Source organism: Vespa velutina, chromosome 15 (genome assembly GCF_912470025.1).
Source record: "Vespa velutina chromosome 15, iVesVel2.1, whole genome shotgun sequence".
NCBI lineage: Eukaryota > Metazoa > Arthropoda > Insecta > Hymenoptera > Vespidae > Vespa > Vespa velutina.
Window position 1 is genome coordinate 992,501 of NC_062202.1, and position 25,000 is coordinate 1,017,500.

A 25,000-nucleotide genomic window follows, 5' to 3' on the forward strand; every position below is an offset into this window, starting at 1 on the left:
TGTCCGTGATGTAACTTAGCAGCGCCATTGTGCTCCCAAGCCGCCGTGGCGGCTTCGTGAAGAAAAGAGGGACAACAGGGAGGAGGGACACGGGATAAAGAGAGAAAGAGAGACTCGAATTTACTTCCAGGAACGGCCTTTTGCGGGACACATCTGCTCCGGTTACCAGAACATATCCGAACCTTCCTTTTCGCCTATAAGAAACCTTCGACCGGAACATAACCTCTCTTTCTCTCTTTCTCGCCACTACTTATTCTCTTCTTTTTCTATCACTCTTTCTCTTTAATTTCTATCGAGTGTCCTAAGAAAAAACGAAAAAAAAAAGACACATATGTCTCTTTGAATATACCCTATTATCCAATGTTGTTTTAATCATAAAATGTACGAAAGCGTAAATGCGTAATAAAAAATTCAATTTATGTTTGAATGCTATCGTAATTAATGATCGTAAAGAAATCAAAAAGTCATAAACCGCGAGTAGATCGATGAAAATAATATAATAAATGAATTTGACATAATTTTATTAAATTCTTTCTTTTTCTTTTTATTCTCTTTTATTTTTGTAATCGATTTTACTCGGTGTTCGACCTATACAATTACAAGTATCGCTAACCTGTAAAGTGGATATAGTTTTTCCAATGGTTAAATCGCCTATCAATTAGGTCACTCCGCCTTTAGTACGTTGTCCCACCTGTCTTCAGTAACATTGATATGGTCAACGCATTTCTTAACTCGAATAAATCATCATATTTTATTCGACAAGTCATAGGCTCATACAGGTCACTTTCGTAATTATTATGACGTGTATTTACATATGTACAGATACATATTATATAGTAATATTATATAGGCTTGTTAGTTCGGAAATGAATAAATCGCGGCGCCACAGTAGTAGTCGATGTTAAACCGGCGCCAAATTTGAATTCGAAAGACCCCATTTCTCTTTTATAGTTTTTGTCAAATGTTTTCGATATGTTTTCCTTTCCTTTTTCTTTCTTCTTTCTTTTTTTCGATGGATCTCGATTGAATCGAACTTCTTCCCTATGTTTCTTAGCTTATGCACTACGAGGTATTTATTTTGTTAGGTGGGTCTTGAAAAGGCGCCTCGTCGTTCTTTGGCTCTCCTACACGACGTGTATAAAGAGGCACGCCATTGTCCTCTTCTGCCGGGCCCTTTCCAGGAATTGCCTTTGCGGCAGTACATCTGCTCCGGTTACCGACATGTGTACATGCGATATATGGGTATACGTACCGATATATATAAATACGTATATACATATGTGTATACATTATGTCTGATAAATATAAATATAAATATATATATATATATATTTACATTCATGTGTTTGCCAAACTTCCTATTTGTTCAATTGTAAAAATATATATCTAGAGTGGTTCATGTAACGTGTTTACATAAAATATATAGGATGATTCGTATTAAAATAATGTTCTTGATGAAATCTCGTATATTTTCTTCATATATTAATTCAATTGATCGTTTATTATATATTTATATCACAAGTCGATGAAAATATTTTGATATGAGCAAAAAATAATATAAAGTTCGATCGATCTGGTCGAACAACCATTTTAAATCGATCGTAATAAACATTTGAAGTGCTAATAAATGAACTGTTTTATTACAATCGAACGTTTAAAAAAAGAAAAGGAAAACATAAAGAAATTCCGAGAAGGCGTCGTTTTACGTACGTAAATGCGAGTCTATTCTTAAGTGCGGGTACCCGCACGAGGCACACAAATTTAAATTTATTTCGTCGGTCGCAAGTACAAAAGAAAGAAAGAGAAGAAGGAAGGAAGGAAGGAAGAGAGAGAGAGAGAGAGAGAGAGAGAGAGAGAGAGAGAGAGAGAGAGAGAGAGAGAGAGAAAGGTAACAATAAGTAGAAATAAATTCGTAGCTGGCAAATATTATCAAATTATTTTTCTGTTAAAAAAAAAAAAAAAAGAACAAAAAAAAAGAAAAAAAATTACTCTATTTTTTATCCCGTGTATCGATACGTCACATCTGACTTTGACAATGAAACAAACTAATTGCTAGATATTTTACTTTAATGATATTAATATTCTTAATAATTATAATAATAAAAATTACTTCACAAAAGTGATTTGTTAACATCGTACACTTCATTCAAAAATATAAAATATAATCAGTTTTAAATCCGATTGAATTTAAATCGATAATAATAAAGTAATAATAATAATAATTATTATTATTATTATTATTATTAATAATTACATTTATTATTAATAATTACAAATACAAAATTATTATTAATAATTATTATTATTATCTAAAGGAAAATTAATGAAATAATTTTGATTGAAATAATTGAAGAAACTGTTCGCATAAATGAGATTCCTCGAGAGATAGTTAGGATGAATAAATTCGACCGTATCGATACGTCACATCGAGAGAATTCAAGGCCGTCTATCAAGAAACTAGCCGGCTTGTCTATTAGTTTGGAGGTTAGAAAGTACGAACAGTGGATTTTTAAAAGGCGGCCTCGATATATCGGTACAGAAAAGGACAACCAACGAAACGAATTAAGGCACCGGCTTTGATTCAAAAGCAACCTCTTGACTTTTTAATAATAATTATGAAGAATACACACACACATACATACACACACACACAAATTGGTCCATATTAAACCAACAAATTTCATATCTATTTGTATTAACAATTCTTTGTTTACTATAAACAAAAAAAAAAAAAAAAAAAAAAAAAAAAAAAGACAACAAAAAAAAAATATCTATATGTGCGCGTATGTACGTGTGTATACATAATATATACGTCATTTAAAATGCTTTAGTTTCAATCGTCATTATTATAAATGGATTTTTATTTTTTCGAAATTGATATAAAACCCCATTTTTGATTAATAAATTGATTAAAATCGTCCGATAAAATTTGATATTTACGATGAAAGAAATTTTTTTCTTTTCTTTTTTTTTTTATCCTTTTTTTTTTTTATTCTTTCTTCCTAAAAGTTGACTCTAAATTAGGAAAAAAAAAAAAAAGAAGAAGAAGAAGTTCGAAAGTTCGTTTCGAAAGGCAAGTTTTTAAATGGCCTCGAATCGGTCAGCGTCCTCGAGCGATGCCCTCATCGTAAAACTATTTCTAAAACCTACAGCGCAAAATTCGTTAATGCGTACATATGTATATATAGTACATACACACATATATACATGTACGCATCTCGCAAAGTTACGATCAAGTTTTTACAATGAAAGAGAGAGAGAGAGAGAGAGAGAGAGAGAGAGAGAGAGAGAGAGAGAGAGAGAAACAGAGACAGAGAAAGAGGGGAGAGAGAGAGACAGAGAAAGAGGGGAGAGAAAGAGAGAGAATATAAAGCAACTTTTCATGATCCTGAATTAAGGACACTCTTATATATTAAAAAAAAAAAAAAAAAAAAAAAAAAATCGTATCTTCTTTTTTTATTTTCAAAAATGGCGTCGTATGGTTCCTTCAAAAAAGGTCTTTACTAATTAGATATTAATCGTCTATTACATTTCAAAGTTCTTTACTTGCGCGATAAAAAGGAAAGAGGAGAGAGGAAAAAAAAAGAAGAAAAAAAAAAAGGAGAGAAGATACTCTTTGTTAGAAAGCCGACATTTCGGTTTAGAGACTCTTAACGATCACGGTCACGCACGCGTCGTAACGTTAGGAATCTACGAGAGGTATTAGACGAATTCGAAGAAGAAGAAGAAGAAGCAAAAAGGAAGAAAAAAGGTCGATCGCCATTTTGTAAGTCGAATCTCGTTCGGTCTTTCTGCAAAAGAGGTATGGCAATGGAAAAAAAATTTAATAGAATTTCTCGGTCACGTTTCTTCATTCCGTAAAAATCAGCAAGGTAAAGCTAAGAATTAGAACGAAAATTGTCAAGGTATTGCGTGACTAGTTGAAAGAACGATTTAAAAAAAAAAGAAAAAAGAAAAAAAAAGGGGAGGGGAAAAAAAGAGAGAAAAGACTTTTTTTTATATTTCATTTCTCGAACGTTCGTGAGAAGAATTTATTCATAATATTAATATTAAATTTTACAAACACGTAATGTACTTCATTATTTATTACGAAGAAAAAAAAAATTTCTAATTAGCAATTCAATCCAACAGATAGTTATCAAAGATAATGTTCATCTTATATATATATATTTTTTTTTTTTTTTAAATAAAACAATATATAAATCTGGTTATATATTATGTAACATTTTACTTTGTGTACACCGTATATATATATATATATGTATATGTATAGTGTTCCTTTACTGTGAGAGACGAATGGGTCTCTTATCGGAGACAACTCAACTTTTATCGTACTTGTCATTTTGCTACGATTTGAATTTTATCAATTTCACCCGTCTCAATATCTTGTCGTAAGATTTTTAATATTCATATTAAAAAGAAGAAAAAGATAAAAAGAAAGCTACTTCCGTTCTTCGCTTCGGCAATAAATTTTGTCTCGCGAATGCTCTTCGATAAAAATCCATCTCTCTCTCCCTCTCTCTCTCTCTCTCTCTCCCCCCTTCTATCCTCGAAATGAACGAACCGAAAAAAAATGTAGAAAAAAAAAAAAAAAAAAAAACAAATAAAAGGAAAGCAACGGGATTCGAGGAGGTACGCTTTTTTTTTTACCTTCACCTTGCGTAACTACGAAAGAATCGTGCGATTTTTTTGCCGGACCACCTGCTGTCCTTTCTAATGAACGATCTAACGTGACTTCCAAAGGTCTCGAGTTGTCTAAAATGTGAGCAGACATGTATATATATATATATACACACGCACACGCACACGCGCGCACACGCACACACATGCACGCACGCACGCACGCACGCACGCACATATATATAGACACACTAATATGCACAACGAAGTATCGCTTATGAAATCTATGAAAAATAATCTATCCATTGACGTTTATATAAAAAAAAAAAATGAGAAAAAAAGAAAAAAATAATCATTTGAAAATGATATCTTGTTTATTATTATTATTATTATTATTATTATTATGATTATTATTATTATTATTATTGCTATTATAATATCTATTGACACTCGATCCCCTTCAGAGAATTTACTACACCCAATGATCTGTATTTTAGAGTCAACCTTTTTCAAATTTCTATTTAATCAGACACCGGCTTTCTTTTCTGATGTTCCCGTAACAAGTAGATTTTTACGAGATTAGGTTTGTCAGCCCAACACTCAACGACTCCTATTAAATCGGCTTTTTACGATCCAAAAGGGATACTATTATCTTCAAAAGATATTTATTATTTATTCTGTCAATAATTAAGTAGTCCTAGCTCTGAGATACATAAAAAAAAAAAAAAAAAAAAAAAGAAAAGAAGAAAGAAAAAAGAAAGAAAAAAAAGAGAAAGAAAAAAAACATTTCTCAGAAAATAGATCGCGAACAATTATTTGAAATAACATACATAGATAACAATACATATATTTATATCTCTTATCGAATATTCGTTGATGTGAAATTTCCCTTCGAATGATAAACTTCGTATAAAGAAAAACGAAAGAAAAAGAGACAGAGAGAGAGAGAGAGAGAGAGAGAGAGAAAAGAAAACAATTCAAAGAAAGAAAGAAAGAAAGAAAGAAAGAAAACCACCTGTTGCAAGAGAGTATCGACAAAGTTTAAGCAACAGGTTGCAACATATGATACTGCAACTTGTTACTTTTTATTTTAAGAGAGAAAAATGAAAAATACGGACACATATGTACCCGGTGCAGGCGTACACACAAATACACAGTGAGATACACACATAGACACGGTAGACGCGCGCACGTACAAGCTAAAGATACGATGTGCCGAGAACGCGGATTTTTCGACGAATAAAAATCCCCTCGAAGAGGGGAAAAAGTAAACCGGAATTAATATCGAGATACGTACAGAGATAAAGAACGAAATTGGAAGGAAGTACAGAAAAGGTGCAAGCACGTGCATGCTGTTTGCGTGCACGATACTAATTGCAAGGGGCAGGTGTCTTGTGTCTTGGTTCGAAAGACAAGTACTTTGGCTTCTACATTGATGACGAACAAGACGATCAGAATGATGATGATGATGACGATAATGATGATGATGATGATGATAATGATGATAATGATGACGATGGTTATGCTCATCGTGATCACTGTGATCATCATTGTTATCAAGACTAATTATCTATCTCTTTTGTTTCGATCTCCCTCATTCCCCTTTTCTTCGACCTAATTGTTGAATATATGACAAAAAAAGAGACTATGACAAATCGTTCAAAATTATAATCCAAAATTATAGACCAATTAACGACAAACGATTTATTTATCTTTTATTTACTTTATCGTAAAAAAAAAATTGTTTATCATAAGAAGAAATAACAATTAGTTATTCGATTCTAATTATTCGACAATTAATAAAATAATTTCGTGATAATATATATATATATATAATATAATTCTCCCTATTTTCCTAATCACCGATAAATGAATGAACGAATGAAAGAATGAAAAAGAAGAAAAAAAAAAAAAAAAAAAAAAAAAAAAAAAAAAAAAAAAAAAAAAAAAAAAAAAAGAAAGAAAGAAAAGAAAAAAAAAGGAACGAATACAAAAGCAACAACGGCGATTCCAATGATCTCAAAAGAATTGAGAAACAACGAAACGTAAAAAAAAAAAAAAAAAAAAAAAAAAAAAAAGAAGTAAATATAACAATTGAATCGAACTTTTAAATTGAAAAAGTCTCGAAGAAAACGGAAGACTGATTGCAGTCGACTTTGTCTCCATCTCCCTCCCCCTACCATATCCCTTTCTCACTCATACTTTTAACTATAACAATACCTTTAAAAAAACAAGAAAAAAAAAAAGACATTAGGGGAGGGGAGGAAGAAAAACCCATACATATATATACACATACGTGTATAGAAGAGGAGACAAAGAAAAAGAATAAAGAGAAGAAAGGGAGAACCTTGGCTTCCAGCTGGCACCCTTCTTGAAGGAGGCATGCCAGTTAACTCTCCTTCTTTCTCTGCACCATCCCCCCTCTCTCTCTTTCTCTCTTATAGAAATTTGCGAGTAAGTACGTGTTTCGACTTCCGTGCTGAAAAAAAAAAAAAAAAAAAAAAAAAGAGAGAAGTCGGAGGAGGAGGAGATGATGACGACGACGACGACGACGACGACGACGACGACGACGACGACGACGATGATGATAGTAATAGGAGAGGGTGGTGGAAAAGGGTGGTACATATTCACACAAGACGTTCTAACTCAGATGCAGCTGGCAATGCTCGGTGCAGTACCCTTCTAAGGGGTCTTGAGGTCCAAGGGAAGGCGATTAAGGGAGGAGGGTAACAAGGGGAGGATTCGAAGGAGAGAACGAACGACGACGACGATGACGACGACGACGACGACGACGATGACGACGACGACGACTATGACTACGACTACGACTACGATGCAGCTGGCCCTCACCTGCTCTCTCTTTCTCTACTTTTCTGGCCCTCTCAACCAGCCAGCTGAAATATCTGCAAATGTCTCTCTCTTTCTTTCTGTGTACATGTCTGTGCACGTGTATAATTTAAATAATTAAACGATAATGATTCTTGATTAGTTATCTTTGTTTTTTGGACTTTATTTTGTTTTTTTATTACGACACTAAAGAAGCGTTTCCATATTAGAGAATTCTTTAATCGTTTGTTCCTTTATTTTTATTCTAGCTTTTCTTTTATTTTCTTTTAATTTCAGAGAATTAATAATACGTTCGTATTAATTAATATAATTAAATATTTCTACTTTATAAGTTTTGAACTAATATTTTTATTTTACACGTTAATGAATTTTTATTTATAAATAATTAAAATAAATAAAATGTATATAATGAATTTTTTATGCTTTTTTTTTTTTTTTCAATAAAATTATTCCAATTTTAATTAAAAGAGTCGAGCTATATTTAATTTGGCAAATTTTCAAACAATTGAAATAGAATTTTATTTTTATATCAATTAGTGAACATATATATATATATATATATATACATATATATATAAACACGTGCAGTGGTAAATTGAAGGGAGAAAGAAGGTGATGTTAATCGTCGCGTAAAACAGTCGAAACGTTGAAAGGATAATTGCTGTTTTCGGAGCAATTCCCTTACCCTGCAAAGGCAATAAAGCGAAGCAATGCTGTTGGCAAACACAAATACTAATACAGACACAGATGCACTCGAACGGATCGTAAGCGATGTTAACTTACTCGAACACCCGGCAATACATATAATATAATAAATAAATACATATATATATATATATATATATATATATATATATATAAGTGTTGGCTCGTGCTCGCCGAGTCGTGTAATAAAAACCAAAAAACAGAGAGAGAGAGAGAGAGAGAGAGAGAGAGAGAGAGAGAGAGAGAGAGAGAGAGAGAGAGAGAGAGAGAGAGAGAGAGAGAGAGAGAGAGAAGGTAGGGAGAAAAAAAAATGACTAATCATCGAAAAATGGTGGGAGGAAGGTGGCAAGTATAGGCGTGGAGGTGTGTGTATTGGTTGGTGCACCTGCAACACGCACTCGTGCACATGCATCAGCACGAGCCACAACACACATCATATAACTTAGGCCAATAAAGTTACTAACTCATGCTCGACGGTGCAAATTGTCTGTCGATAGTTTTCTTTTTATCTTGTTGTTTACTCTCTTCCCCCCACTCTCCCCTCCAAAAAAAATTCTGTTTTCATGCTCTCTTATTATCTCAGTAAACGAGCTGTGAAAAAATTGGGAAACATCAAAATTTTCCATGATAATGCATAAGGATGAATAAAAAATTCCTAGATGCTTGTAGTAATTTTACAATTTGAAAATAAAACTAGGATCGGCCTAATGTGTCTCTTTTTAGAAACTTGTGTGGTCTAAAAGAATGATCACGAATATATGTATAAGTATATATATATATATATATATATATATATATATATACATACTTTTTTTATATTATATTTATATCTCATAAAAAATAAGAAAAGAAAAGAAAAAGAAAAAATAGGAGAAAAAAAGGAAAAAGAAAAGAATGTCAGCGTTCAATATACAATCTGTCACGTAGGCCTAGAACGCAGTAGTAGAGTATAATCAGGTCGAGTGAGTAAACAAAGAGGAACGATAAAACAGCTGACAGATAATAATGATCGTAGCATCCGTAGTAATAGTAATAGTAATAGTAATAGTAATAGTAATAGTAACCCCACCATACTAATATAGTAATATCGTGGAAAACCCATAGAAGAAGAAGAAGAAGAAGAAGAAAAAGAAATACGTAATAGCAGTGATGTTCTCAGAATGATAATGACAACTCGATGATAATGATGTGTGATTATGTTACGTTAGTATTAGTAACATAAATTCCCTGACAGGTTTAACGTACTGTCTTTGCACACAACAATGGCGCATTAAGAAAAAAAGAAAAATTCCACGAGTCGCTTAGAACCAATTAGAAGAGAACCGGTTGTCCTTTTAAACGTTTTACATTTTTCTCATTTTTTTTTTTTTTCTTATTTCTATTTTTCGTTTCTCTTTGCAATTTATAAATCCACAAAAGGTTTTGCATGAGAGAACCAACAGTCGCCATGTTACCTAATATTTTTTTTCCCCCTCTTCGACGTTCCATTCGTAAAGTTCCCTATGTATATATATATATATATGTATATATGTATGTATATGTGTGTATGAATGTATCTCTGTATGTATACATAGCTGTGACAATCTATTTTCAATTCTTTAGAAACTTGTGTGAATCTATGTGACTATGTGTACGATATATGTACAGTTTGCGATATCGCAAATGGTATTTATCGATCCTTTGTTCGTGTGCAAAATCTCGGTTAACGGCGGCCTGAGTAAATCGCAATAGCCAAGGAAATCATCTTGAATGAAATGAGAGAAAAAAAGAAAAGAAAGAAAAAAAAAATAAATAAATAAAAAAGAAGAAAAGAGGGAAAAAAAAGAAAAAGAAAGATAGCAAAAGTTTATATGTATTATGGAGGAACATGGTGAAGGAGTACCGCGATTTTGCAAATCTGATCTTTTTTCTTTCTCTCTTTTCCGTTCTTTCTCTCTCCCTCCCTCCCTCCCTCTGCCTCTCTCTCTCTCTCTCTCTCTCTCTGTCTCTCTCTCTGTCTCTCTCTCTGTCTCTCTCTTTTCGTTTACATACTTAGTTTTCTTCTTCTCACTCTTTCACGTTCTGTTTTCGAACGATGTACCAGGGATAAGAAGAGCCACGTGGCTATGGCATTAGTTTTATTTTATCTGGATCGTTCGAGAAGGATAACGTCGTCGCCATTGCGAAGCACACACTGGATTAAATCGTTCTCTTTCTTTCACACCAACACCGGTTCTCTTAGACTCCGATGTTGTTTCGAAAGATTTCAATTCATGTATATACTGACGGAAGCGAAAGACAGATAGACAGACAGAGTCAGAGTCAGAGACAGAGTCTCACAGAGTCTCACAGAGTCTCACGGAGAGAAAGAGAGAGAGAGAGAGAGAGAGAGAGAGAGAGAGAGAGAGAAGTCTGTGCTGTTCGATTTCTAATAAATTGTAATTTTAAAAAACTGCAAACTTTGCATATCTCCGCTTCTTTCAATATGGCGCCCGATGTCTGGCCAAAGTGCAAATTTGTTGATAACAAGTGGAATTCATTCAAGTAAATTTATACGAATTTTTTAATTCCATTATCTTGCCTTCCTTTTTTTTTTCTTTTTCTTACTAATAATTGATTGAATGATTGAGTAATGATCGAATTTTTTTTTTTTTTTTTATTTTTATTTTTGTAGCGATTAAAAACGCGAACGATACACGACATCAAACCTCTAATAACTCAACTTCCCTTTCTTTTCCTATCTATTATATACAAGAAAAATTATATAACGCGTGTGAAAGTTGTAATATTATTTATATCAAATATAATTAAAGCTCTATATAATCGTTGTTGTAAATCATATTTTAATGGCATTAATTAAATTTTTCGCACGATAAGTCGATATAAAAAAATTGAGAAATGTAGATAAGCGTAAACGCGTGACTTGAAAGTTTCAAGTAATAAGGAGTTTAATATAAATCAAAAAGAAAAAAAAAAAAAAAAAAAAAAAAAAAGAAAAGAAAAAAAGAAAAAAAAAAAGAGAGAAAAAAAAATAAAGAAATCAAATTCAAGATGTTTTACATTGTTAGAAAAAATCTACTCGAAAATATCGAAATCTTTGCTTTGCGTCGTACCCGTGAGACTCGTTGTATTCTCTTTAAAAAAATCGTATTGATCATCCCGTTCGATATGTTAATCGCATGAAAGTTTTATAGGAGAAATTTACGGTTATTTTCTGTTCGAGAGAATCTAAACTCTAGGGCGATTGTAAAACGTATCAAGTTTTACAATGGAGAAAATCCGAAAGAAGTATGTTGGTAGTAGAATTATACGACTCGCGTTTCAACTTCGATTTATCGAAACGTATGCGCATAGAGAAAGAAAGAGAGAGAAAAACGATAGAAGGTTATCGATTCGATCGAGAACACCTGCTATTTTTATTTTATTTTATTTTGTTTTTATGTATTTCTTTGTTTCTTTTCTTCTTCTTCTTCTTCTTGTTCTTCTTTTTTTTTTTTTTTTAAGAATCCTGTTAAAATTATTTATTGAAAACATTTGAAATTTTTTTCGAATATACAAAAGATTGAATATCAGTTTTTTCTTTCTTTCTTTCTTTCTCTCTCTCTCTCTCTCCCTCTTTTTTTTTTTTTGAGAATGCGACAGAACAACTCGAAGCAAACAAGTGATAGCTCGAGCAAGCCTAAATAGATAACGGGCTGATAGTAACATTATTTAATTTTCAGCGACTCTTGACAATCTCTCGCGTACTCGATCTCTCTCTTACTCTTACTCTTATTCTCTCTCTCTTACTCTTACTCTCTCTTACTCTTACTCTTATTCTTTCTCTCTCTCTCTCTCATCGTCTTTTATATATTGCTTAGAAGTATTCATATCTAAATAATATATCCGATTTTGATTCGCATCTTAGTGCTCAAAGGTTATATGATAAATTTCCAAATCCATTCAACCGCATACTTCTCTCTCTCTCTCTCTCTCTCTCTCTCTATCATTTTCTTTTCAATTAACAATACTTAATAAAATCAATATGAAAGATTTCTTTAAATGTAACAAATGTGCATATAATAAAACTAATTTCTATTTATCTTTCATTCCTCCCTCTTTCACTTTCTCTTTCTCTTTCGCACATACACACGTTATCTAAATAACAGTAATGAGGTTGTCTCAGCAAGAATCGTATTACGTATCCAAGAAGAAGATTTATATATATATATATATATATATACACACACACTCACACCCACACCCACACCCACACATGTATACATCTACACACATAGAACTCTCTTAATCCTTCTATCCAAAGAAGTAAAAAGACGACAAAATATTTCTACGTGAATCTCGTATGGAACTATTACGTATTACATTTCCCATAACATATATATATATATATATATATATATATAAAGGGAGAGAGAGAGAGGAGTGTATATACTCTCATATGACCGAGAACTATCGAGTAACATACTACTGAATCTGTAAGAAGATTGAAACTGACGATATTGAAACGCTCGTAGAAGAGACGACATATATCTTCTTAACGTTCTATTTCTAAGATCTACACCCTTATTGCTACGATATCACGTTTTACTCGCAAAGGAAAAAGCGCAAAGAAGTAAAAAAAAAAAAACAGAAAAAAAATAAAAAAAAAAAAAGAAAAATCTAATCTTACTACGAACTCGTCAGAAAACGATCGATTTACGTTAAGAAAACCGGTGTTTACGTAATGCCTCTCCCTTTTAACGATTAAAAGAAAGATCTTCTCGTAAAGAAGCATCGAATATATCTCAAAGATAAAGAGCCTTAGATTAGCGTCCATTTATAGATTTATTTAATGTGATCCATAATAACATAGAGAATATTAATACGAAGGTGGCTTAATTCATTCTATTTTTCTTTTTTGTTTTTGTTTTATATATATCATCGTACTCACGTATTAAATGTTAAAGCGATAAATATAATTTTCTTTCGAATTTAATTTCTTTTTCTTTTTCAATTGACAAACGATTTTATAATCAATAAATTATTTAATTATTTAAATAACGACGTATATTAATTTTAATGATCAATTTTTTAAATAATTATTTGATAAAAGATTTATATAAATAATATGATAATGATTTGAAAGTAATAATATAAACATTAATATATAAAATATTATATATAAATGATAATAATAAAAAGAAAATGTAAAGAGACACGATAATATATGTTTTAGTATTAGCAATGATGATTAAATTTAAGATGATAAATAATAAAGAAAAGATTCTTCACTTACCCAGAGATCATCGAGAGTAACGGAGTTATCCGTATAGAAAACAAGGACCTCGGCTGTTAACGGAGATGCTTCTCGTAATTTCGATGCGAGGAGTAAACAGGTCGTTCCCAATAGTTGCAGCTGCGATTTCCTGATCGGGCAGATCGAGAGGAACCTGTCGACGTAGTTCATCGATAGGGGGAAGACCTCTTCTTGGCATTTTTGCTCTTCGCATACCTGCAACCATCGATTAAATTTATTTTAGAGACTAATCGATTTCGATCGTAAATCTCCATTAAAGTTATTTCTTTTCTTTTCTTTTTTTTTTTTCAAAAAAAAAAAAAAAAGAAAAAAAAAGAGAAATAAAAAAAAAATTGCTTGTACGATATTTAAAACAAAATTTGCGATTCAAGAGAAATTTTATTCGGGATTAACCTTCAATTAACTTTCGGTATTACCTTTTAATCCTAATTAAAATCGATAATAAATAAAAGTGCAAACAACAGAAAATAAATAAAGAAATGTTTATAAATTTTTCTATAAAAAAAAAATAAATAAATAAAAAAGACGAAATACTTCTGATAGACTGATTATATTATATGAAGGAAAAAATAAAATGGGGAAATAAAGAAGGAAAAAAAAAAAAAAAAGAATTGAATTGAAATAAAAATAGAAATATTTCTATAATAACACAATTTTAATTATATCATTACTTATACGACAACTATATATACATACTTGTATATTTCGAAAGAAAACGACTATTTTTTTTTTTTTTACCTAGCGGCCAAAGATCGAACCAACGATCTTTGATAAAAAATAAAGAAATAAAAAAAGAAAAAAGGACACAAAATCAATTTTAAAGTGCGAAAAAAAAAGAAGTGAATGAAAGAAAAATATTTCGCGCGATTTCGTAATAACGTGCGAAGGTCGACAAGGATATGGTTTCACGATGGTTCCTATGGTGTCGTCGACCTCAACGACAATTTATGTTCGATCTCTTAAATTTCTTATTTCAAGATGAATATCAACGATAAATATACATACATATATATGTATACACACACACAGAGTGAGGCAAAAGTTCCTAGATATTTTTAAAAATCAATTATTTCGTTTCGAAAAATTGTTCATTCAACTATGCAAAATAAGGTTTGGTATAGTATCAAAAGCTACCTTGTGATTTTATAATATACCATTTTATTGTATACTTATGTCTCACCATGTATATTGGTAATGGGGAAACGTTGCAAAATTTGTCGATATATATCGCGTGTACTAAGATGAAAGGTTAATGCCGAGCGCTTGGCCACGTTTGACCCTTTTTACGCTCGAAGATTAACTTTATCGTTCTGTCGTTCAGTCAACTCAAGATTATTACTCGTGTCCCGAATGTTAAGCGTGCGACACCGTGTATATGCATATCCTAAGGCACGGATTAAGGATACCGCGTATATCCTAAACTCACAAATATTAAGGATGCCGACATTTTTATTTCTTTTCGTCAGAAAAAAAATATATATATCCTTATTAATTAAGAATATACGAAAGTAATTTAAAATCCGGTTCTTTTTTCTTTTTCTTCTTTCTCTCTTTCTTTTTTTTTTTTCGAATCTTAAAACTTCATAGCAAATAAGAAATAAATTTATTTAATAATATTCATTGATTGCTATATTAATGTTTTAATTTTTTTTTCTGATGGTTTATATATATATATATATATATATTTAATTAATTTAATATTAATTTGATATCCATCTATTATATATATACACTTTTTTTTTTATTTATTATTATGATGCTAAGTATTTATTACACGGTAAGTCAAAAAAAAAAAAAAAAAAAAAAAAAAAAAAAAAGTGTAGGTAGTGTTTTGGAAACAGTTTTGATGTCAGCTGCAAGAATATGTAATAAAGGATATAGAGGGGTTCCATTTAAAAATGGAAACGTGACTTTCACAGGGCTCAACGAGGTCATCGCAAAGTCAAATACTACTACGGTGCTATACGTCGATTATATTATATTATAGATATAACAATTTGATCAAAATAGGAATATATATATTGGATTAACGTCGAATAAAACTTAATCACCTTTTAAACGTCTCTATTAAGATATTATTATAATAATTTAAAAATTATAATAAATTTAATAACATGATAATTATTTAATGTAAATTACAATATGGAATAAAGAGTAAACTATTAATCGATACAAATTTCTTCGATGTAAATATTATTGTTCAAAGTTTGCGAAATTGAATGCAGATTTGTCAATGTTTTCAAAATTAAAATTAAAAAAAAAAAAAAAAAAAAAAAAAAAAAAAAAAAAATATATATAAAAAAAAAAAAAGAAAGAAAGAAAAAGGAGGAAAAAAGTTGGATTATTTAAAAATCAGAAAATTAATAAAACAAGGGGGCATTTAACGATACGTACACAGTAAATTACGAATAAAGATAGAGAAGTATATATACGATCGTCGTCAGATGACGAATTTTTTTAAAGGTGAAATTATGACACGAACGCTATATTTAAAGACCCGAGCTGTGATACGTGGGAAGTAAAAGAAGAAGAAGAAGCAGAAGAAGAAGAAGAAGAAGCACGTGCGCTTTAATCGTGAAAAGTGATCTAACATAGAGATATATTATACTCATGCGAATGTATATCCATCGTTCTAAAGTATTTATAATTTGCGTGGGAAACAAAATAAAAGAAAAAGAATTCTTTTTTCTTTCCTTTTTTTTTTTTTTTTTCTTTTTCAAAAAGGCTTCTAGATAATAATAAAAATCACAATTACTTTTTTATAAGACCTTTTTTTTTTCTTTTTTACATTAATTCTTATTTCTTCTTTCTTCTTTTCTGTTTTTCATATTGCAAAACGACAAAACCTAACTTGTTAAACTACAATCGCGAGGCTAAAGGAGTTCATCAAAAGAGTATTTGGTGATTTTTAAAATCACTTAAAAACTTTTGACACACCCTATATTTTGTGTCATTTAAAACCATCTTATTATCTTTCTCTCTTTCTTTCTCACACACACACACACACACACACACACACACACACACACACACACACACACACACACACACACACACACACACACACACACATAGTAATCAAGATAGCGAAGAAAAACAACATTCCAGATTGTCGAATATAGGAGATAGTCCTACAAAAGTAAAAAAAAAGTGCTTCGCGCGCGCGAGCACGCTTGTGTATACATGCACGTGTGTTTATACACATACATACATAAATACACATAATACGTACTTTTAAATTATGGAACGATCGTGAATTATCTCTGCTTCGATGCCTCAAGGTGATTCCACACGCAAGAAAGACGACGAAGGAACGAACCACGTCGACTTATTGAGCGTGACCAATGTTTTACCCTTCTAAATTACCCCCACGCAACACGACGTATAGCAGCTAATTAAAACCCTTGACTATATGACTATCTATCTTTCTTTTTTAATTGGGAATTTTCACACTCTCGAGCATAAAAATATAAGAAAACTTTATATATTTATTTTTAATTTTAATTTCAATTATTAATATATAAATTATAATAATAATAATAATAATAATAATAATAATAATAATAATATATATATATATATATATATATATACGAAAGTAAAAAATATAAAATTGTAAATACAAAAGCATAGAAAAAGCATAAGATTTTTTCTTCGAAATTTTAATATGAAGAAAGAAGAGAAAGAGAGAGAGAGAGAGAGAGAGAGAGAGAGAGAGAGAGAGAGAGAGAGAGAGAGAGAGAGAGAGAGAGAGAGAGAGAGATAAAAAATTCTTTAACATTATTAACCGATCGTCGATATTTGTAAATGATCTGTTTCCCAATATCCGAATGTTTCATGTTCGTCGTTCCTTTTTTCCTCATAAAAAGAGAAAGGTAGAAAAAAAAAGAAAGAAAGAATGAAAGGAAGAAAAAGAAAAACCGGGGAAGAAAGAGAGAGAAAGAGAGAGAAGGAGATCAAATAGGAAAGATCACGAAATCGGTACGAAATCGTCGATTATCGCGCATCTGTTCAAACATTAACCAAAAGCTGCGTATAGCTTTGGTAATCTTTCTTCGAAATAAGGAGGGAGAGAAAGAGAGAGAAGACACATTCTGTCTCCGATAAAAATACAACTCTACGAGAATATATATATATATATATATATTCTTGCTATCGACTATCAAGAAACCTTGAAGAAAGTCGATCGAGATCTCGCTCCTTTTATACCTGCTTTATATATTAGAAACTAACCGAACAAAGGAACGTTAATGGAATTGGAACGACATCCTCCATCTTTTTATACAAATTTATAAAGAAAAAAGATGGCGAAATGTAGAAACACGTTTTACATTAATTCCACGATTGAAAATAATTTATCGATGGGTACATTGAACCGTACGCGAAGAAAACCCTCGAATGAAATTAACGCGGACAAATATTCTTCATATTTTTTTTTCTTACGTTAATTTATAAAAAAGAAAATAATAAGAATAGTAAAGAGATGTTAACGACAATCCGCGATTAGAAATAATTTATCGTTATATTATTAACTGTTATTCCATCTAATCTTCCCGCTAATTCTAAATGACATAGTAGGGCCCCGTATAGAGAAATAACAGACGACAGAGTGTATATCCACAGTCACGTTCGAGACTTGTCGGAGAACTCGCATATATACTTCAAGGTCACCCTTAGGAACCTACCCGAGCGTTGCAATTACTCGTAGTCGTCCACCACGATGGGTTGCGCAAAACGAAAGTTGGAATTCCTAATGTATGTGTCTCCCTTCTCTCTGTCTTTATCCTATTACACATCGTGGATATCTTCTCTGTATCTCTTTCTATCATCATCCTAGTATCCATTTCACGGCTCGTCTAACATCAAACCTCTCGCGCGAACGTCCCTATTGCAAAAGCAAGATTATCAAAGATTCCTGCCTGATTTCTGACCGATGTTTGATTACGTCGTTAAAAAGTCGAAAAGAAAGAAAGAAAAAAAAAAAAATAAAATAAAAAGAAAATACGGCGTCGATTATAGATAGATATAACATTCGCTTGAGAAATGAGAAAGTGATTCGTTATTAGAGGTTGTAAAAATCGCAGAATTGAGAAAAAAAATAAAAAGAGAAAAGAGAGAGGGAGAAAAGAGAGAGGGAGAAAAGAAATATTGTATTAAACTCGTTAGAAATGATCATACATACATACATACATACATACATACATACATACAAATTTTACTCGTGAAGGAAACGTTAGAATTGTTTATAGGAAGTTCATACAGACAGGTTCGATTCGGGCGATCTCCTTTCGGAACGAAGACGTAGACGAAGACGAAGATGAAGACGAAGAAGACGAAGACGAAGACGAAGAGGAGAAGGAGAAGGAGAAGGAGGAGGAGAAGGAGAAGGAAGAGGAGGAGTAGAAGGAGGAGGGGGAGTAAAACGCGAGAAGAGACGAACGGCGGCGAAGCGGGGCGGAGCAAGACGAGGAAAGCCGAGTGGAGTCGATCGTAGTCGAGAAAACGAGTGACTCTGGAATTCGCTGACGCTTAGCCGAGCGCCGGCAACGCAACGTGGCGGCTGGCTGCTGTGCCTGAGGCCGCCAGCCAGTCAGCCTTTTAAATGCCCCTAGTTTAAATGTCCAAGTAAGCAGCGTGGAGAGCCGGCTACGGTCGCACGCACCACCATGATTCTTTTCCCTTCGTCGTTTTTTTCTTCTTCTCGCACGAGAAATATATACATACCATATATATATATATATATATATATATTGTATTTAAATATATATATATATATTGTATTTAAGTATATATAGACACCTTTTTCTTTTTTTTTGCTCTTTTTTTTTTTCTTCAAAATAAAAGTAAAAAGATATGGAACGATTCGTGAGTTCGAACGGAAGAGAAGGAACTCATTTGTTACCATATTTGTAAACGGAAGGAAGTTCGGACACGTTGTCGAGAAGCGAATTCTTGATAGGAATTATATATGTATATGTATATATATATATATATATTTATATTATATGCTATAGGTTTAATAAATTATAGACGCAAGAAGCCTTCCTAAAGATTGTTATTGTCAAATAAGAACATGTGTTTTAATATATATATATGTATATAGTTTCATTATTTCTCTCTCTCTTTTTTTCCTTTGCTAATTCTTATCTAATAAAAATGCTTACGTTCGTTTAAAGGATTATTATTAAATAAAAGAAAATTATATTGATTATAAATTAAAACTTTCCGTTAGACTTAATATAATATATATGAAATAACATTTTTTTCCCTCTCTCTCTCTCTCTCCCCCCCCTCTCTCTCTCTCTCTCTCTCTCTCTCTCTCTCTCTCTCTCTCTCTCTCTCTCTCTCTCTCTCTCTCTCTCTCTCCCTCTTTTTTTTTCAACACGACTATCTAATCTGAGTGAACTTTATCGTCTTTATTTTACTCGGTCTACCCTCGTCTTACGAAGTTCGTTTAAATTCTTGCCTTTCGTAACGATTAATTCGTTAATATTCTCTCTTTATCGAAAACTCAATAATATATTTATTTATTTATATATACATATATCGTCATCGATAACGTTTGTAATTATTTATGTAATTCGTTAAAAAAAAAAAAAAAAAAAAAAAAAAAATGAAGAAAAAATTAATTTATCGTGATAAACGTTAGAGCTATATCGAAAGATCGAGAATTCGTTTCTAAAGTCGGTGATTATCAAAATTATATTTCGGCCTTGTCGACGCAAAGACGATCGTCGTCAGCGATAAAAAAAAAAAAAAAAAAAAAATAACTTTGTCAACGTATCATCTTTGGGCAATGTATCTTCCTTGTCTTATCGCTTATTGGAATTTACCTGAATCGAGATGACAGCGAGAAACGTCAAAATAATCTATGCTCGATTACGAAAGAAATATTATTTAATAAAAGTGATTAAGTATTAAGAGAGGAAAAAAAAAAGATTCTCTTCGTTAACGAGAAAAAAAAAAAAAAAAAAAAAAAAGAAAAAGAAAAAATGAACTGAAGGTTAGAAAGTTTATTATCGTTCAATTATCATAAGGACTCTTCCGTTTAAGTACGGCAACAGCGTAAATTTCTAACCTCGAAGAGGAAAAAACGAAGTGGTCAGTTAATCTCCTTATACAAAAAAAGAAAAAAAAAAAAGAAAAAAAAAGAAGAAGGAAAAGAAAAAAAGAAGAAGAAGGAAAAGAAAAAAAAAACAGAAAAGAAAAGAAGAAGAGGAAAAAATGAAATGTAGAAAATAAAAGAAAGAGAAAAATAAGACACATAACCGCAAACGCATCGTTTCGCTCTTCGTTTCTTTCTCTTTTCTCTTTCTTTTCTTTTTTTTTTTTTACCCACACGAAATCACATTCTTTGGATATCGCGAACGTCATCGACAATTTCGCTAAAGAGACGAAGGAACGATGAGAAGACATTCACATGGTGTTTCTAATCGCCTCGTGCTTCGGACGGTGTCCATTTTGTAACGGAAATGTCCGAACTCGAAGAGGAAGAAAGAAGAAGAAAGAAGAAGAAATAAAAGGGAAGAAGAGTGAGATGAAAGTTGTTCCGACAATTTTTCTCAAACGGAAATTTAAACGGCAATTATTTTCACCGCCATTTTGAAAATGATCGTTTAATCGTCAGATAAATTAAATAAATAAATAAATAAATAAATAAATGAATAAATAAAAGGATCGGTCGTTTGACGAAAGAAAAGGGATAAAATATATAATAAGTATGAGTCGAAGAAAATGGAGACACGTGGACCGGAAATGCTTAAGCAAAGATAGAAGAGAAAGAGAGAAGTTCTCGATTACAGTTTAGACTTACCTCTAACATCCACTCGGCGACGATCTTGCGCATGAGCGGCGAGATGTCCCTCTGAACGCACTCGAAATAAGAACTATTTGGAGCATATCTCTCTTCTGTCTTCAAAAGATTTTGTAATACTCGATCGTTCTCGATCAAAGCCGGATCAGCATACGCCCTGCACTCTGTCTCGCTCGTTCGTTCGCAACAAAGTAGATCCATGATTTATTCTAACCTCAAAAATAATTTTCTATCTTCCTCTTTCACTCTCTCTCTCTCTCTCTTTATACAACTTGATATTACGTATGATATGTATGTATTTATAATTCTATTCTCTTTCTCTCTCTCTCTCTCTGTGATCACAAAGAGAAGAATTTCACGTATTATGTATTTCTCTCGTCCTTCTTTTTCTCTTCACTTTGTCTTTTTTTGCACGTATACTACTTAAACGATCTTCTTCTTGTAGAAAGCAATACAAATAAAAAAAAAATACATATATATATATACATATATATATATATATATAAAGTTCGACCGAAGAGAGTATTATTTCGAGACTTCAGTCTTTCTTTCTATGTATTTATCTATTTCTCGTACGCCGAGAGATTTTTTGTCTTTCTTTCTCGGTTAAACGGCACTTAGCACTGATCACTATATAACACACAGGAACGAAGCAAAAGAGAGAGAAAAAAAAACTGAGGAAAAAGAGGAAGAACAAGGCATATATACGTATTTATATATATATACATATATATATATAAAAGTGTGTTAAAGAAGAGAAGAAGGAAAATATAGATGTGCTTTGGGTCTTTGGTAAACAACTTCGAAACGGATATGCAGAACACTCGAATACTCTCGCGTTTTTATTTTCAATTGATATTACAGTTTAACGAGAGATCGATGATGAACGATGAAAATGATGCACGAGGAAGATCATTTGCCATAAAGAGTAAACGAATAGAGAGAAGTGTATATACATATAATATATATATATATGTGTAGATATATATATATATATATATATATATATGAGAGAGAGAGAACAAAAAAAAAATTCAAGAAAATAAATGAGAAACAAGAGGACGTTCAGAGATATGTATATCCGTCCTTTTCTTTTCTTCTTTTTTTCTTTTCTTTCGTAAGTAGAAAATCTCTTTCTTCTCTTCTCGGTTACACCTCTTGTCGTCGAACGATGTTTCTCTATAGAGAGAAAGATGTATGTACGTACTGTATATATAACCTCTTGTCGTATCCTCGGGCGTTGATCTTTTCCTCGAACGTCGTCCTCTGTCTCTTCCTCACACTTACACGCTCTTTCTTTTTCTTTCTTTCTCTGTCTCTGTCTCTATCTGTCTGTCTCTCTCTCTTTCTCTCTCTCTCTCTCTATCGAAGAAATAAATAAATAAAGCGTGGGTGTTACGAGTTTCTCGACGATTATCGCAAAAAAATCCTGCTCTATATTCTTCCTTTTACTTAGCTCGTAAGTTGCTCGAACGCGTGTACGTGTTATACGATGTGTACGCTCGAGAAACGGCACGTGCCTATATCACGTACGAGACAGATATAAAAGAAAACCCAAAAAAAAAAAAAAGAGGCAACCGCGAGAAACGAGAAGATTCACGTCGTAACGAAAAGGAGGATTGCGTTGGACTCCCTGAGACGTTTTTATAACTTGTCGTAGCCCGTAATCTTTATGGTTGTTTAAATGTCCTGACGGATGCAAAAGCGTGCTTCCGTCGTTCACTCACAACACACTCCGGTAATATCTCACGGACCCGACACTGGCGACTTACCAGGTCAGAATGCCAATGCCGCTTAGCTCGACGATCGACGGTAACGGCTCGATAGATTTCCCCCACCATCGAGACTTTCCCTAACCCCCCACCACCAAGCGGCATCGCCACTACCGTCTCGCTCGGCGCCACAAGCGGCTCACGTGACCCTACCCCCACCAGCCAGGCGCCAGACCCGAGCCGGCTGGTCACGTGACGCGGACTTAACTCCCCTCCTCCATCGCCCACGAGAGACGACTCGACCGTATACTCCCCACTACTCTCCGCTACTACCCTATCTTACCCCCACCATTCCTACCACCACCACCACCGTTTCGTCCAATATCGGCGCCAGTTCGTTGATCGCGCGACGGTGAACGGGGAGAAAGAGGGATTTTTCTCTCCTCTTTTCTCTCTATCCCTCTCTTTCCCTCACTCTTTCTTTCTCGTTTCTTAGACGCTTTATCTTCATTTCCATCGCTCTTTCTCTCTTGCTTACCTCCTCGTCTCATCGTGTCTTTTGCATCGTGTAAAGGGGACCACTGGTTCGAGCTGCTCGACTATAACAGGGCCGCCGCGCTGCCGTTCGACTTCAGGGACGTCTCTTCTTCGTCCGGTTACCCACTCCTTCTTCTTACTTTCTCCTTCCTTCGAGTTTTTCTTTTCTTTCCATTTACAGGAACGACGAACGATCTCGTAATGATCGTGGGAAGTTTATTTTATTCGGTCGATCCCGAACTAGATCGGTGTAACTCGTTTCGTTTCGCGTTTATTCGCGATAGGAAGCAGCGGCGTGTGAATAAACGTACGAAATGACAACGTGGCGTTAAACCTGTTGCTCGTTACCTCGAATACCATTTATTTCATATATATATATATATATATATATATACACATACACACTCATATATATTAAACCTTATATATTTAACCAATCATTTATATTTAACCTTAACATTTTATATTTTCTTCTACGATATCGTAGATTATTATGATTGTTCCCTTTTGTACGCGTAATACGCGTATGTATCAAAGTTTCTATCTCTTATCGAGGTTACAACTTTTATATATAGTTTTCACAGGAGGGAGAACATAAATGTTCGTCGAAAGAAATCAACGACGTCATCGAGTTGTAAATTTATTCGAGGAAAGGAAAAAGGAAGAAAAAAAAATATATATGAAAAAAAGGTAAAATCGTCGGTGGAGAGGGAGGATAAGAAAGAGAGAGAGAGAGAGAGAGAGAGAGAGAGAGAGAGAGAGAGAGAAAGAAAGAGAGAGGGAGGGATGGGAGGGGAAGGCACGCGAGTAGGACGATCGTACGATATCGAAAGGAAGAAACTTCCTTCTCGTGAGAACGTTCACGAATTATTACACGCGGAGAGATAAAAAGAGGTAGGTATAGGTAAGTAGCTATGCGATGACCTTGGGCACTTGGACGGGAGGATCCGGCACTGGCCTCAGGGGCAGCTCGGTCGAGTCCGGTCCCATTCGCTTTCGTTCGTTCGTTCGCACGAGGTGGAAACTTCAGCACAACTCTTCCACGTTGTTCTTCCTTGGCGTTCAACGTTACTTTTGTCGCTCCTTAAATCTCAATAGAAAGACATTAGAATGATTTTCAAAATGAGAATCGAAGGAATGATCATCGATTGAATCTTATTATATTTTCTCCCTTCCTACACGAATAAAAGATATCCACGAAGGGAAACGATAATGCGACAATATTGAAATATCTCCCTTTTCGTAGGAATTTTACTTTTTTCTTTTTTTCTTTTTTTTTTTTTTCTTTTCCCTGATCGATTTCTCTCGATCGAAAAAGAAAGAAATAAAAAAAAAAAAAAGAAAAAAGGAAGGAAAAAACGAAAGATGAAGGTAAAAAGATTTTTTATTAGATACGCAAAAAGAAATCATCTTCTGGTTAACACGTGTCGTTAAAAAGTGTCTTTGCTTTACCTATACTACATGCATACATACATACATACATACATATAT

The 25,000-nt window shown here is 32.8% G+C and overlaps 1 protein-coding gene and 1 long non-coding RNA gene across 2 annotated transcripts in view; both read right to left on the reverse strand.

Moving 5' to 3' along the window:
- The window catches only part of LOC124954583 (G1/S-specific cyclin-D2), a 36,166-nt gene extending 13,938 nt beyond the window's left edge, over positions 1–22,228 (reverse strand). The window contains exons 1-2 of the mRNA XM_047507731.1: positions 21,261–22,228; positions 13,427–13,642 (exon numbers count right to left, since the gene is read on the reverse strand). Coding sequence (XP_047363687.1) covers positions 13,427–13,642; positions 21,261–21,461 — 417 coding nt within the window. The 5' untranslated portion in view covers positions 21,462–22,228. The remainder of the gene's footprint in view (positions 1–13,426; positions 13,643–21,260) is intronic.
- A 1,626-nt stretch (positions 22,229–23,854) lies between these two features.
- Positions 23,855–25,000, reverse strand: part of LOC124954584 — an 87,538-nt gene continuing 86,392 nt past the window's right edge. The window contains exon 5 of the long non-coding RNA XR_007102583.1: positions 23,855–24,592. This is a non-coding gene — a long non-coding RNA (uncharacterized LOC124954584). The remainder of the gene's footprint in view (positions 24,593–25,000) is intronic.